This window comes from Medicago truncatula, chromosome 3 (genome assembly GCF_003473485.1).
Source record: "Medicago truncatula cultivar Jemalong A17 chromosome 3, MtrunA17r5.0-ANR, whole genome shotgun sequence".
Taxonomy (NCBI): Eukaryota; Viridiplantae; Streptophyta; class Magnoliopsida; order Fabales; family Fabaceae; genus Medicago; species Medicago truncatula.
Window position 1 is genome coordinate 27,758,375 of NC_053044.1, and position 14,162 is coordinate 27,772,536.

Consider the following 14,162-nt stretch of genomic DNA (forward strand, 5'->3'; position numbering starts at 1 on the left):
AGCACACAATGCAACACAAATAAAGGGAATCTCACCAACACACAATGCAACATAGATAAAGGTAATTCCACCAACACAAGGAAAGAAACCCCACCAAAGGGTTTTGCAGATGATGGCGGGATAGGAAGAGAATGATAATGTCCTTAATATGTTGCAATCACTGAAAATCAATGTTTTTTGTGGGATTGTAGGCCACACTTTCTCGATAATAGAAAGATGATGATCGTGATGGGATTTTCTGGGCTATGTTTCTTGCAAGTTTAGTTAGATAATTGTTTTATTGTTTTCCTAACAGTGGTTTAGAATTAAAATTAATAAAGCAGGTGTCATACTACGTTTTGGACATGACATTTTTATTCATCCTGTATAGCTATTCCCTATTCGTATTGTAATACAAGAATAATGAGCTTCAAGTGACCACTTTCACATGGAAAAATAAATAAATCAAAAGCTGGTGCATATTTATTTTGTTTATGCCAGGAATACGATGAAAATGTAATTTATTTAGTTTTTCTATAAATTGAAATCATAGGCAGCAAATAAATAGAAAATGCGACCAGAACTAGATGCATGTTTGATTCTATTATAATGATGTCTCATGTTAACATTAACAACCAACCAGGTAAGTTTACAGAACAAACCCATGAAACAAGAGAGTTTTGGTACTACATAAAAGAGTTTGTTTTCTTCAGTCTTCTGACCTGACCATCCATATCAGCTGAAGTTGACTACCACTAAAACTCTGTACAAAATGCAAAAATGAGATAAGATTGAAGGATTGATTGATTGCTTGAGACTTCAACAGAAATCATATACCCCAATCACCATTCTTCTCCCCCCCATATTATATCATTCACACCATAAACACAAGAACAAAAGCCAAGAATGATTTGCCGGCATATATATTGCCAAGAAGATAACCAAGGTAAGGTACTCATTCACCAAATATATCACTAGGATATACAAAACCAACCTCAGCATCTATCCCTCCCATGCAGGAAGGGGGGTCTACTGAATAGCAAGACGCCTCTGCGATGCCTCGTTCGAGGAGATGCTTACACGTAGCTGCCCTGAACAGTCCCCTTCTTCCACTCTTTCACCCTGATACCTTGAAGATTGCATACCATTGTTGTTATTATGGTAGGAGCTACCACCATTTTCATTTGATCCTCTTGCATCTTGTCGCATGTTGGGAGAATTCCAGGTTTCCGCAGAGTCTGAAGGCAAAAGTTCTGAACCAGATGAACTAATTGATTGCGACGACAAGACTGGACCAGAGCCATTATCCTTTCCCGAGGCCTCACCATCAGTTTTCTTTGCAAATCGTCCTCCGGTGCCTCTTGCCCTTCTCAAAGCATGCTGATGTCTAGATTCATGAAGATATGGCTGAAAATAATAGATGTTAGTATAACCATGGCTACTAGTACAACCAAGTTCTGTCTCACTTGAAACATATTCTGGACTCATGCAAGTAAAAAATGGTGAAAATCAGCAACTTAGCTCTATTTGCTTTTCTCATTTTACATGAATGTGGCTACATACACTGGCAAAATTGGAGTGGAACCCACAAATAGTTTATGTAGTAAAATCATTTTAGAAAACTAATTTCAAATACCATTTTTCTTGACATCTGTGCCATAATATATAATTACCACCACTACCTGCATCTGAGAGCTTATTTTTTTACAGCCTAATTCTTGCAGACAAGGATACAATCCTAACTTCCTTGAGCCTCCAACATCAGATCCATCTAAACATTAAATTAGATGTTGTTGCTTGTTTGAAAAGTGGGTGATTGTTGTTCACAAATGTTTTTACATAATTCTAATGAAGTAAACAAGAACTGGCTTTTGCCGCCGTCAATACAGCACAATAATGGATACAACAAAACTGCTTAAAAAAAAAAAATCAAAGGCTCTATGGTTGAGTCCTATATATTAGAAGCATTTATAGTTTCTCCTTATAGATAACAACGTATATAACATACACAAAGACTTGCTACTACATGCACACTGATATATATTTTTAAAAATATTCCAGATAAAGACTAAGCAACTGTCGTATGAAATTGTGTAAAAGGTAGACAGAAGCCTTTCTCCATATAAAAAAGACAAATATCCCAAAGGAAAGGAAAATATCATACAGAAGCATTAGCTCTTACGAATTCATACCTTTCTAGATTTTATGAGCTTCCTTTCAAGCTCTGCTTTAGCACGAGCTTGTCTTCGCCTCAGAATTCCTTGGTATTGTTTGGCATTCACATAAACAGGTTCTTGAGCCATCTCAAGGGGCAAAGGCATTCTGGCATGAGGCACTCCTATAAAAGGAGGATATCCCTAATTGTAAAAACAGAACATATGGTTAAATATCACAATGCTATCCAAATATTACCATTAATCAAGAAAATAGAACAAAATGGCAATAACCTTTAAGCAGGTAAGGTAACAGATTAATGTCACATACCAACGGCTGGTGAGGATAAGCTGCCATCATGCCACCATAATATGGATCCTGATAAGGATTTGTAGCACATGCCTGCATCAAAAGAATTGGAAGAATACTAGGAGTCCCATCCAGTCCAAATGCATGCAACTACAAGCTCTATAATAACATATTTTCCATTGAAATTATATGCACGAATCAGCAAAGATTTGTGTTCCAGAATAAAATTACTGATTTGATGTTTGCAAAAAAATGTTTATCTTAACAACTTGAAAGCAATTGGGGGAAAAAAAAACAATAAAGCTTAGGCAAAGACTTACAATTGAATGACCAACAAGTTCCAGCTGAGGAGTCTGTGTGAGGCATTCTTCGCGAATAACTGCAGATGATGCAGTATTCTGCATTCCTTGTTCTTGTCCGTAATTTCCTATCAAGAAGGAAAAAAATACACTGTATTTTAGTGCCTCTAAATCAATAGTATTTGGTAGAATGGAAAATTTTCATCAAATGCTAGTTTAAAGTGCCAATTTGTTTATTTTCCCCTTATTTAATTGCTAGTAAATAATTACACGATATTCTAAAGCACCTGATTGATTGGGAGCAGCAGGCTGTGAATCCTTAGCAGCATCATCATCTTCCTCATTCCTCTCACTATTGGACAAAGACTGGCCTTCCTCATTGGATTCTGAATCACCATTGGGACAATCAAGAGAGGATGAATTGGCACCAGACATTGTTTGCGCTACAGGATTGTATCCAACACCACGCCACCAAGGTTCGGAGTAAACACCACCGGGCTGAAAGGAATGAGGACCTGACCTCGGTTGATTTGCAGTTTCGGACTTGGGTTGCATATCCTCAGATCCCTACAAAAATTACAAGTGTAGTTTATACACAAATCTTATCCCTTATGCTAAAAGAAAACTGGTCAATCACAGTCACAAAATGCAGTAATCCACAGTGAAATTGATTATGATCACACTCACAAATAAGATATCCTTATTCAATCAAAGTTACAAAACAACCCATGTTAACTTTTATATACTTGACCATATATTGGAATTGCAAATCTTGACACAAAACATATCTGAACTAAAACCTACAGCTATAATCCCCCCCAAAAAAAACCTACAACTATAACTGAGTGATTGGACTCAAGTGGCTAACGAACTCTACCTAAAGACGAATTGTTCGGGAGAACCCGAGTTCGATTCTTGGGTGAAACATTTCTAGACCAGACTTAACTTACCTCTGGAACGAAATCCAGATTACCAAAACCATTCCCTACAAACCGGAGGGTTAGCAAAACAAAAAAAAACTACAGCTATAGAATTTACACAAGAGGAACAAAAACTGTAAACACTATGCCACAACTTTTCAGGTCATATTTGGTCAAAAACAGAATCACATGAAACATAAGGCATAACATGTGTAATTTAACTTTCGGTTATAACATCCGTACACTACCTCTGAAGCTCTGTTTAACAGAATTTCGAAAAATTAGTTACTTAACTACCCAATTTTCTACCTTTCACCCACATTCACAATCAAACCTAGCCCAGAGAAAAATCCTCTTTTTCGTATTGGAAAAAAAAAAAAAAAAATCTTTTTGTGATTCCAAACAAGAATTCACACAGAACAAGACATGCAATCACAGAATTGTTCGACTAGGACTCAGAAAAACAAAAACAACCCAAAATTCAGCACGAAAACCCTAATCCCTAATAAGCATCAGAAAACGACGAATCACGCAATCAAAAAAATCGATAGAGAAAAATCGAAGCTAAATCGAAGCATGCACTTACCTGAGGAAGAAGGAAAAAAGAACCCTAGATTTTTTAGTATTGTGATTCTGATTGAAATTGAAATTGAAATTGAAAATTCAAAGGGGCTAATCTGATTCTTCTCTCTCCCTCTCTCTCTCTTTCACGCGCACACACAGAGAAACACTGTTCTCTGAATTTAGTATCAGAAATTAATAACACCACCAATAATAATGGAGATAATTAACATTTTTAAAAATAAAAATAAAATAACAATACTATTTGTTACACTCAAAAGTCTTGGTCTTTGTAAGTCTTGAGTAAGGTGTATTTTGTATTATTTAATAATATTTGTTACAAGGAAAAAAAAAAAAAAAGCAATAATTTTTTTTAAGGGATTAAAAGCAATATAATCATTAACTTTAAAATGATTTTTTTTCGGTGTTCAAAATTCAAACCTTAAACTTTACGTATTTTAAATAACTTTGAAGTTTTTTATATTCAATTGTATAGATTTTATTTTGACACGCACTAATTAATTTATTAAATTTTCTAAAAGTGTCAATGATATTTACCTCTTTTGAACAAACATTTATTCAACCTATTTGTAAAAATATTTTTTCTTAAAATAAATGAACTTTTCAATTATTTTTTTCAACTATCTTGTCATATTTTCTTAAAAAAAACTATCTCGTCTTATTAATCAGGTCAACTATCTTTTTTGATCTTTTAAATTTGATAGAAATACTATATTAGTTTTTCTTAATTTTAGCATTTTATTAATAATAATAGCACCTATTTAAAACTTAAAAACTTTAAATATGTGCATTAAATTAACAATTTAAATGATTTATTTAAACTTATAAAAACTTGAAAGATCTATTCAAAATTTAAGAAATTTATAGTACGAAAATAGGTATTTAGCCTGTCAACCTAATATTTGATCTTGCCTTTAAAATAATAATAAAAAATACATCAAATCTATTGAGAGTAATTTTTTTTATGAATCCTTTATAAAAAAAGTGTGAACAAATACCTTTAAAACATTTGACAAGAAGTTTAAAATAAAATGTTTATCTTATGTGCATATTCAACACATTAAAATATTGAAAAATAATTTTTTAATATAAAATTTATCAATTGCATTATTTTTTTAATCCTTAATAACAAAGTTAATAAACCCTCTCTTTCTTAATGTGAAATCATCAAATTTCAAATCTGCCGTTAGCATGAGGCACATGAGTGAGTATCTTTTTCACTTAAGTTCCATCATCCAATGATGTAATGATGACGTTACCTTCTAGTGGGACCAACAAGTTTTAAAGCAGTGACACGTGTCCAAGATGGGAAACAAAACAGGGTGTGGGGTAACCGGCGATAGCGAGTTACAAGTGAAGAATGGTCCGATGGTGAGTTTGTATGTGGCCCACGTGACACGCACTTGACTTGCTGAAATTTGCGGAACGCGTGGCTTCTACGTGGGGACCACGTTGTACCAACGTTGGCAGCAACCCTATCCATGTGTCCTCTGTTTTGCCTTTTTTTTTTTCTTCTTAGATAAACACCCTTCTATCCCCGTTTTATATCCAGAGTCGTGGTTCGAACTCCGGACACTCCGTTAGTCATTAAACTATTTGACTAAAAAAATTAAAAATAAACACCCTTCTTGTTTTTTCCATTTATTTATGGTTTTATGATTTATTATTAGTAAAAAATTAATATATGGTCTTAAGACATTTGTTATTTACAAAAATGTGTATTCAACTTTAGTTGGATTAATTGTTGAAATATCAACTGTAAAATACACGAAATCTAAAAATAGTCATTGTTAACAAAAAAATGACCACAAATTATATTTCATTTAACAAATACTTAAATCACATTCTGGCAAGAACAAGCTACAAATTAAGCTTGGCCTTTTCTCTAAACCACCGTGCGTTTTGTTTGTTAAGCTTGATATTTTCTCTAGAATGAATATCATAGTTGGTTCAATAAAAATTAAGCTTGATGTTTTGGACGAAATTCCATCATTTGGTATCAAAGACTAGAAATTTTATCATTTTATAAATTAATTTAACCGTTAATTTTATCAAATATTATGAATTTAATTAGTTATCTTATTCACTATCAATTTGCTTATTAGCTATCAAACGAAGTTATTGGCTATGTTTTACCAAACATAACCTTAAATTGGGGTGATGAATAAAATGTTAAAATGAAGAATGTCTTCAAATGATTTTGAAAAATTTGTGGTAATGTATTAATAAAGTTAGCGATTGAATACAATTTATGTGCTATGTAAATTGTTAAATCGTAATTTAATAAGTTAAAATTGCATTATATAGTCATAAGTTCTATCTCAATTGATAAACACGTCGAAAAAATTTAGTCAGGTTCAAACACTAACTCTTCTATTTATATGCAAGTTTTTAATAATTATTGTCATTTCGTATATCTATAAAAAAGTAGTTGTATTTATTAAGAGTTGTCATGTATTTTAAGTTATCATATGGGGATGAAAATGGTAGAAGACTCTGTTTGGTAAAAATAACGGATAGCTGATAGCTTTTAGCTGATAAGCTAGCTGATAGTTTTTAACTGATAAACTAACTGAAATGTTTGGTAAAAATAGCAGTTCAACTAGCTGATAAATGTAAAATGACATAAAGGGTATTCTTAATTCATAAAAAAAATTATATCAATTAATATTTAAGTATTTGTAATTTTGTAAACTAATTTTTCTTTAAAAAAATACTTTAAATTTATTAATTTAATATATCCTATGTATTATAAATTAAATGAAATTTTATTCACTAAAATTTTATCTTATATTTATTATCATTTAAATGTTTCCACTTTATAAAGAAAATAACATTTACCTCAAAAACAAAAAAAAGGTAGCACTAATAGAGTAATACTAATAACAGAGAATAAAGAAAATAACACTTACCTCAAAAAAATAAAAATAAACGAAGGTGTATATTTTTCAAAAAAAAAAAAGGTCAGCTGATATATATACAAAAATTGGAATAAAGGGATAATAGTCTTTATTACGTAGCTTATTATAAAAATTGTAATGGATAAAAATGAAATTTAAATGAAATAATAAGGGTAAAGTTGGAAGAAAAAGTGAGAAGCTATAAGCTATAAGCTCAAACGCTACTTGGAATAGCTTCTGAAAAATAGCTTATAAGCTCGTGAAATAAGCTATAAGCTCATGGTGAAAAAGTGTTACCAAACAGAGCTTTTTTTGTCAAACGAGCTTATAAGCTCTAAGCTAAGAGCTAAAAGCTCTTTTTTGGAGTTTCCGAAACAGACCTGAAGAGTGGTAGGAACTAGAGAAGTTTTGGTGAATAATTGGTAAGAATTATTTTTTGGGAAATAATTGTCAAACGAGCTTATAAGCTATAAGCTAAGAGCTAAAAGCTCTTTTTTGGAGTTTCCCAAACAAATCCGAAGAGTGGTAGGAACTAGAGAAGTTTTGGTGAATAATTGGTAAGAATTATTTTTTATGATAATACCTCATCATTCAAGTGACATGGCAAAATAAAATCATACTCCATAAGATAATAGATGACTGTAACCCCTTTATAATTACTTTTCTATCCACCTATTCATCTAAAGAGAACAATTATATAGTAACATAGTTTTAGTACAATCTAGTTTTTTAACAACAAAACAATAAAGAGAAATACAAGACAGCGCCCGTATAAATTACACACCCAATCCAACCTCAAGATGTACTCAATACCAAGCTTACATTCTTAGTAAAGAAGCTATAAGATCAACATAGAATTTAGAGAAATGATATTTGTACATCCACTTTGTGACAACTTTTTGACAACCTTCTTTCTCATACTTACATTATCCTCTTATTCTCTCTCTTACTTTTTTTCTCTGCATTGTTTTTAACCAATGAAAAGAAAGAAAAAAGAAGTTGTCACTAAATTGTATAAAATGGTTGTTCAAATATCATACTCTAAAATTTATAATAATAGAGACAAACAACACTTTTTACCCTACTAAAAAACCATATACTTTAACATGAAACAAAACCTACAAGACCACCGTCACTTGATTTGACAAAATACATTCTATTTTGTCTTCCTAGATTAACCACAATACCTCATGCCAAAAACAGTTGAGTTTTTTATGATCTCAAGTAAAGCAAAATGAGTTCGACACGGTTTTCCAATACCAAAGAAAAACAGTTGAGTTTTCCAAAAACAGCTGAAGTTTGGTACAAATGATAAGCATTTCATTCCTTCAATTTCTTTCATCATTTAACTTCTAAAAATATAAACATCTCCATGTTACTGTTGTATTAATAATTGAATCATATGCATGTTTAAACTTAAACCTAAAGTTCTTGAAGAGTTTACTCACAACTTTGTCAGCTATATATGATGTCTCATTCTCCACAACTTAAGGAAGTATGATGTTATATGCAGGGGCCGGGGTTCGAACCCCGGACACCCCACTTATTCACCTTATAAGGTGAATTCTAGCCGTTAGGCTAAAAAAAAAGAAGGAAGTATGATGTCAGCTATATCTGATGATCAACTATAGCTTGATTTTTAGAAGCTTTCTGGTTTGTCATCAATTTCATGATGGTCATTTTTATATTTTTAGAAGTTAAAAATGTATCACAGTTTGATTTCACCATATAAGTAGAGTCGAAGAAAATGAAGAGAGGTTTCATCAATAAAGCTTCTCTACCTTATTTTTTTAGTGTGGTTGGCTCATAACAGGAAAAACAGAAACACAAATTTCTCCGAAAAGGTTCTCAAACTGATTTTGTATACATATTTGCTTTTTTAAAGGCTATACCATAACAATGTTATAAAATTGTTGCAGTGTGATGAAAGAGCTATGAAGAATCTTTAGCCTTTACTAGCGTACTTCAATGTCATAAAACTGATTCTGTACAAACGTTCAATGCATACCTGATTGCAAATGATATCATGGAGTACCCTTTCTTTCTATATCCATTGCATGCTCTTCTTTGGTTTGTCATCAATTTCATGATGGTCATTTTTATATTTTTAGAAGTTAAAATGTATCACAGTTTGAAATTGATACTTTAGCAAGTGGATTTGCAAGCTACTGTTCTGACTTAACATGCACAATATTAACAAAGCCGGTTTTCACATGCTCTCGGATGAAATGACAATCGATCTCTCGTGGGATGTAAGCTTTCTGGCCAAATGTATAGCTGAAATGGAATCTCCAAAACATGCATGATTTGAGTGATCCATAATAATTTGGTGGTAAGGGTTGCAAGTGCTATATATTCTGCTTCAGCAGAAGAGTGAGCAATTGTGGGCTGTTTCTTTGACTTCCAAGCAATTGAAATCTCCCCTATGAATACACAGATAACCAGATAAGCGCAACTTCCCCAAAGAACCTAAAAAAGCAACTAAAAACTAAAAAGCAAGCTTAAATAATCATATGCACCAAAAGCGCATCAACACCACCAGAAAGCTTGGCTAACATTTCCTGTATATGAAAAGGACATGAAATAAGCAGACGTAAGTTGAAAAAATTAGCATTTCTAGTCCTCAAAAAGCAACTAAAAAGGCACATCGGATGTGTATTCACAACAAATTAGCAATACCATATGACAATCAAATAAAGGCTGAAATGACATGTTGGAAATTCCAACCTTTATTGAGATATGCCCATAATCGCCTAATTGTGACATTTGAGTTGCCTCGTGTTGGCTTTGAGGGGGTGGATTTAGTCCTACATCAGTTAGATAAGACTCTTGATAAGAGTTTTGTAAAGAGGAGACACTCCTCACCTTACAAGCCGATTTTGTAAGGATGAGTTAGGCCCCAAACTTCAACATGATATTTTCATCCCATCAAATAAATACACATGTTTTTGTTTATTTTAGTCCTTCCACTAAGCATACCTTATTATCAGTAGTTTTGCTCCCTACCATTATCTTCTGATTGTTAATTTATAAAAAGAGATCATATATGAACTTACCAAACAAGTATGTTAATCTTTTGAAAAATAAATTAATCATAACAAGTGTATTGCTAGCATTGTGAGAGCATAAACATCAACTGGAAGATAATGTGGTAATTGGCACATGACTAAACTTTTGTAACACAAAAGTAAAGAGGGGCAATTTTTTAGAACCTAATAGGTACAGAAAAATAGAGAAAAGACTACATCAGCTCAACAAATCACTAGAAATGGAAATGGAAGAAATATAAGGAAAAAAAATTGATATAATTTATTGCAGTTATTCTAGCTGATATACAACAAATCAGAGGACAGTTCAAGAGCCATTAACATGTACAAGCTTGGTGGTTAAACACAACAAGACCAAATATGGATAGCTACCATGTAAATATATATCTTGAGAAGTTGCATTTAGATGTTAAAAAGTTCCAGCATGTACAAGCTTGGTGATCAAACACAACCAAACCAATTTTGGAGGGCAGGAGTCTTGAAAATTGTGTTTAGATGTTGAGGATCAACTTGCAAGCTTAAAGGCATCAATGAAAAGTCCATAAGTGAAACCCATTTTGAAATTGTTGAGAAGAGCAACAGGGAAAGTAATTTTTGGCCGGCTGTAATAGAACTTGGTCACATACTCAGTAAGAAGAACACATACCACCGCAGCAATGACATCATTGACTGCTAGAGCTCCAAAAGAGAGTGAGATCGTTTGCGCAACATAAAATCCACCCAACAAGGCGATTCCACCAAACAAAGTCCTGCGAGAAGGCCTCCTAAAGTAATTCTTTGAGAGGTCAGGCACGAGTCTAATAATGTCCACTAGTCTCCGTGATCCACCGTTTTCTTGCACAGCCTGAATCCGAAGCCGTGCTGAAGATCTTGGATTGAACCTTCCACATACACCGACTTTAGTTTTTGGAATTTGACTGAATCCGAGGCCTATAGAGATCAAGCTCATCGAATGCGTCATTTGTCTTTCTTCTATCAAGAATCAGCAAGGTCAAATCAGAAAGATACTCAGTCAAGCAAAGTTGATAAATGTAAAATTCTACATGTCAGGCCAACAAAAATTCATACCATCAAGAAGAATATCATAGATAAAATATTATGCCAGATACACCAACTGAGTAGTAAAATTATACACTAGGAATTCAACAGACTAAATTGTCCACATAATTTTTTCAATGATAAGTGGTTCTCATTTATGAGCCTTTTACTATACATGCTTTGCAGTTAGGGTTGGGAATAGGCCAGGCTGGCCTACAGGGGCCTATGGCCTGGCCTGTTTATTAAAAAGGCTAGGCTTAGGCTTTTTAAAAAGTCTATTTAAGTAAATAGACCAGACTTAGGCTATCAAAAAAGCCTATGAAGCCTAATAGGCCAACCTGTTTATGCATGTTAGGCTTCATAGTGGACTTTTTAAATAGGATTTAAAGCTTTATAGTGAAATAGGCTTTTAAGGCCTTATAGTGATAGACAAGTCTTACACTGAAATAGGCTTTGATGCCTATTAAGCCTATTTAAAAGTAGATAAAATGGAATGTTTAGTGACTTTAATAGTAAGTAGGCCTGTGAATAGGCTTTCAGGCCAGACCAAAAAAATAGGCCTATGAAAGGCCATAGGCCAGGCTCAGGCCTGCAAATTTTTTCGTAGGCCAGGCTCAGGCCTATCAAAGCCTGGCCTGGCTTGGCCTATTCCCAACCCTATTTGCAGTGTATTACATTTACAAGTGCATGATCATCCACTGTTAAATTTCCTTAAACATCGTAAAGTTACAATTGGAGTTTACACACTCAACAAAATTACATTAAACTATTGAAAGAAAGTGGCTATGATATATTATTAGGACCTTTCTGTTTTAAATGAAGACAAAACCTCTAAATCTAGTGATTATGTACTCGTTAAATTTGAAACAAATTCATTAATGAATGACGTCAACAAGAAATCAAGCCTTATCCCACTAAGTGGGGTCGGGTACATGGATCAAATTACGCCATAATGTTCTATCCTAAACCATATTTGGATGATGAATGACATCAGGAGGAGGGAAATGTATCCAATACTATCATGTAACCACTCCTCAAGTGTGTCCTTGAAGGCGCAGGATGCATACTAAAGCAAATAAACTTCTTAAATTTCATATATCAAGTGAATATCACAGTATCTGAGAAGTAAAGATATAGATGCATATCGACATTAATCGAAGCAAACATTAAAATATAAAGTTTAAGAAACGAAGGAAAAAAACGCCCCCGGCGCTCACACACATAACCAATTAGATAAGAGTATAAGACTCTCATAATCATGATAATCATAACAGAAAATCTGTAACACATTCAGTGTAAATCTTCTTTCAGGCATTATATCAAACAATTCATAGGCATCATCAACCACATGATTCTGAACAAACCCAACAAAAGTTCTTTTGGTCATTATATCAAATAACTCTAAAGCATACACTTATACTATCATTTTCATAAATCACAATTTTATTCGTAATTAACTTGAATTAACAAAAACCAAAAACAGTATAAGAGAAACAATGTGCATAAGAATAAACGTGGCAGAAAAAGCTACCAATGAATGAACAAATACATTGATTTAATTAGTACATGCAGAAAAACAATGCTTGAAACTTGTTTGTGAGCTTTACCTGATAATAATTACCCAGAACCTTGAACCACTCCGGTGGAGATAGAGAGAGTGGAACAAGCTTCTCTCCAGTGAGAGATGTGTGGAGAGTGAAGACACACCAAAATTGAGGGGAATAAGGCCTACAAGACCAAAATTGAGGGGAATAAGGCTACAAGTGTTTTTTAACTCAGTGGTTAGAGAATTTCTATTCCCACCCTTATCTTTTCTCAGGTGCCCTCCTATATTCTCGTTTTACCCGGTTCAGATTATATAATTGAGTAAATCACACTCCCCTCCCCTCAAAGATACTTGAATTACACTTCCATCTCCTCTTAAGTTAAAATATACACTTTACTCCCTCAATATTTTTTTTATGTTAAAATTTATACTCCCCTCCGATATAAGATGCTTGAATTACAAACCCCTCCCTTAATAATCAAATATGCACTACACTTTAATCTATTTGAACATGAATAAATATATTTTAATTTTGAATCACCATTTAAGAAAAATTAATTCATTTCTTTACAGTTTAAATGTCAATGATAATTAAATTTAAATATATTGCTATTGATTTTATAAATTAGAGTATAAAATTAACTTTTAAATAATCATGCTTTAATGATTTTAGTAATTTTTCACATATTTTAATTTTGTTTTGAGTTGTTTCATATTTTATAATAGGGTTTAAAGCTACATGTTAATGAAATTGTGAATAAAAAATAGCGAAAAATATAAATTCAATTTTTTATTATATTAAAATAGACCCGCAATACTATTTTTTTAAGTGTGTTAAATTATTATTTTTTGCTAGATTATTAGAAATAATAAAAAAGAATATTGAGGGAGTAAAGTGTAGATTTTAACATAAGAGGGGAGGGGGATGTAATTCAAGCTTCTCTTAGGGGAGGGGAATGTAATTTTTTCTAATATGTTTTGAATAAGAGGGGGAGGGGAGTGTACATTTTAACTTAAGAGAGGAGGGGAGTGTAACTCAAGCATCTTTGAAGGGAGGGGAGTGTAATTTACTCTATATAATTCTAACAAAAAAAAAAGTTTTAGATCATATAATTTGAATATGATTATACATAAGCAACATTCAGAACGTTCTTCCATTTCAGCAGTTGTGAAGTTTGCTTTTTAAAAACAATGATAAAACCTATATAAAAAATATAAAATACCATCAAAGAATTTTAAAATCAAAAAGCTACTTAAATAAAATATATCTTCAGCTATGTGGTGAAATGGGGAGGGTGAGAAAAGAAACTCCCCTATAGTTATGTGGTGAAATTCATCCCTTGTGCTTGGATATGTCTAAATTGGTGGTATATGGTGAAATAAAGTGA

General features: G+C 32.7%; 2 protein-coding genes across 4 annotated transcripts; both read right to left on the reverse strand.

The window, feature by feature from the left end:
• Positions 1-540: 540 nt before the first annotated feature.
• On the reverse strand, positions 541-4,411 carry LOC11443562 (nuclear transcription factor Y subunit A-1). 2 transcript variants are annotated; one of them, XM_024779710.2, is made up of 7 exons: positions 4,248-4,411; positions 3,029-3,308; positions 2,763-2,869; positions 2,464-2,535; positions 2,172-2,336; positions 974-1,386; positions 541-742 (listed from the first exon to the last, which is right to left on the reverse strand). In XM_024779710.2, the coding sequence occupies exons 2-6, from the start codon at positions 3,294-3,296 to the stop codon at positions 1,009-1,011; spliced, it is 990 nt and encodes a 329-aa protein (XP_024635478.1). In that variant the 5' UTR covers positions 3,297-3,308; positions 4,248-4,411; the 3' UTR covers positions 541-742; positions 974-1,008. The 2 variants fall into 2 exon arrangements, with proteins under 2 accessions (XP_024635478.1, XP_003600468.2); XM_003600420.4 differs by having other exon boundaries at positions 541-1,386; positions 4,248-4,410.
• Positions 4,412-10,418: 6,007 nt separating this feature from the next.
• Positions 10,419-12,994, reverse strand: LOC25489154 (uncharacterized protein ycf20). 2 transcript variants are annotated; one of them, XM_024778331.2, is made up of 2 exons: positions 12,836-12,994; positions 10,419-11,159 (listed from the first exon to the last, which is right to left on the reverse strand). In XM_024778331.2, the coding sequence occupies exon 2, from the start codon at positions 11,149-11,151 to the stop codon at positions 10,696-10,698; it is 456 nt and encodes a 151-aa protein (XP_024634099.1). In that variant the 5' UTR covers positions 11,152-11,159; positions 12,836-12,994; the 3' UTR covers positions 10,419-10,695. The 2 variants fall into 2 exon arrangements, with proteins under 2 accessions (XP_024634099.1, XP_013460096.1); XM_013604642.3 differs by having other exon boundaries at positions 10,419-11,162; positions 12,836-12,990.
• Between the last annotated feature and the right edge of the window lie 1,168 nt (positions 12,995-14,162).

What these genes read in the sequence shown, in the direction of transcription:
- LOC11443562 (XM_024779710.2), bottom strand. Translation starts at nt 3,296, where the DNA reads ATGCAACCCAAGTCCGAAACTGCAAATCAACCGAGGTCAGGTCCTCAT. An exon ending in CTTATCCTCACCAGCCGTTG is followed by an intron (nt 2,337 to 2,463) that starts GTATGTGACATT and finishes TTTTACAATTAG; the next exon opens with GGATATCCTCCTTTTATAGG. An exon ending in AGCTCATAAAATCTAGAAAG is followed by an intron (nt 1,387 to 2,171) that starts GTATGAATTCGT and finishes TATTATTTTCAG; the next exon opens with CCATATCTTCATGAATCTAG.
- LOC25489154 (XM_024778331.2), bottom strand. Translation starts at nt 11,151, where the DNA reads ATGACGCATTCGATGAGCTTGATCTCTATAGGCCTCGGATTCAGTCAA.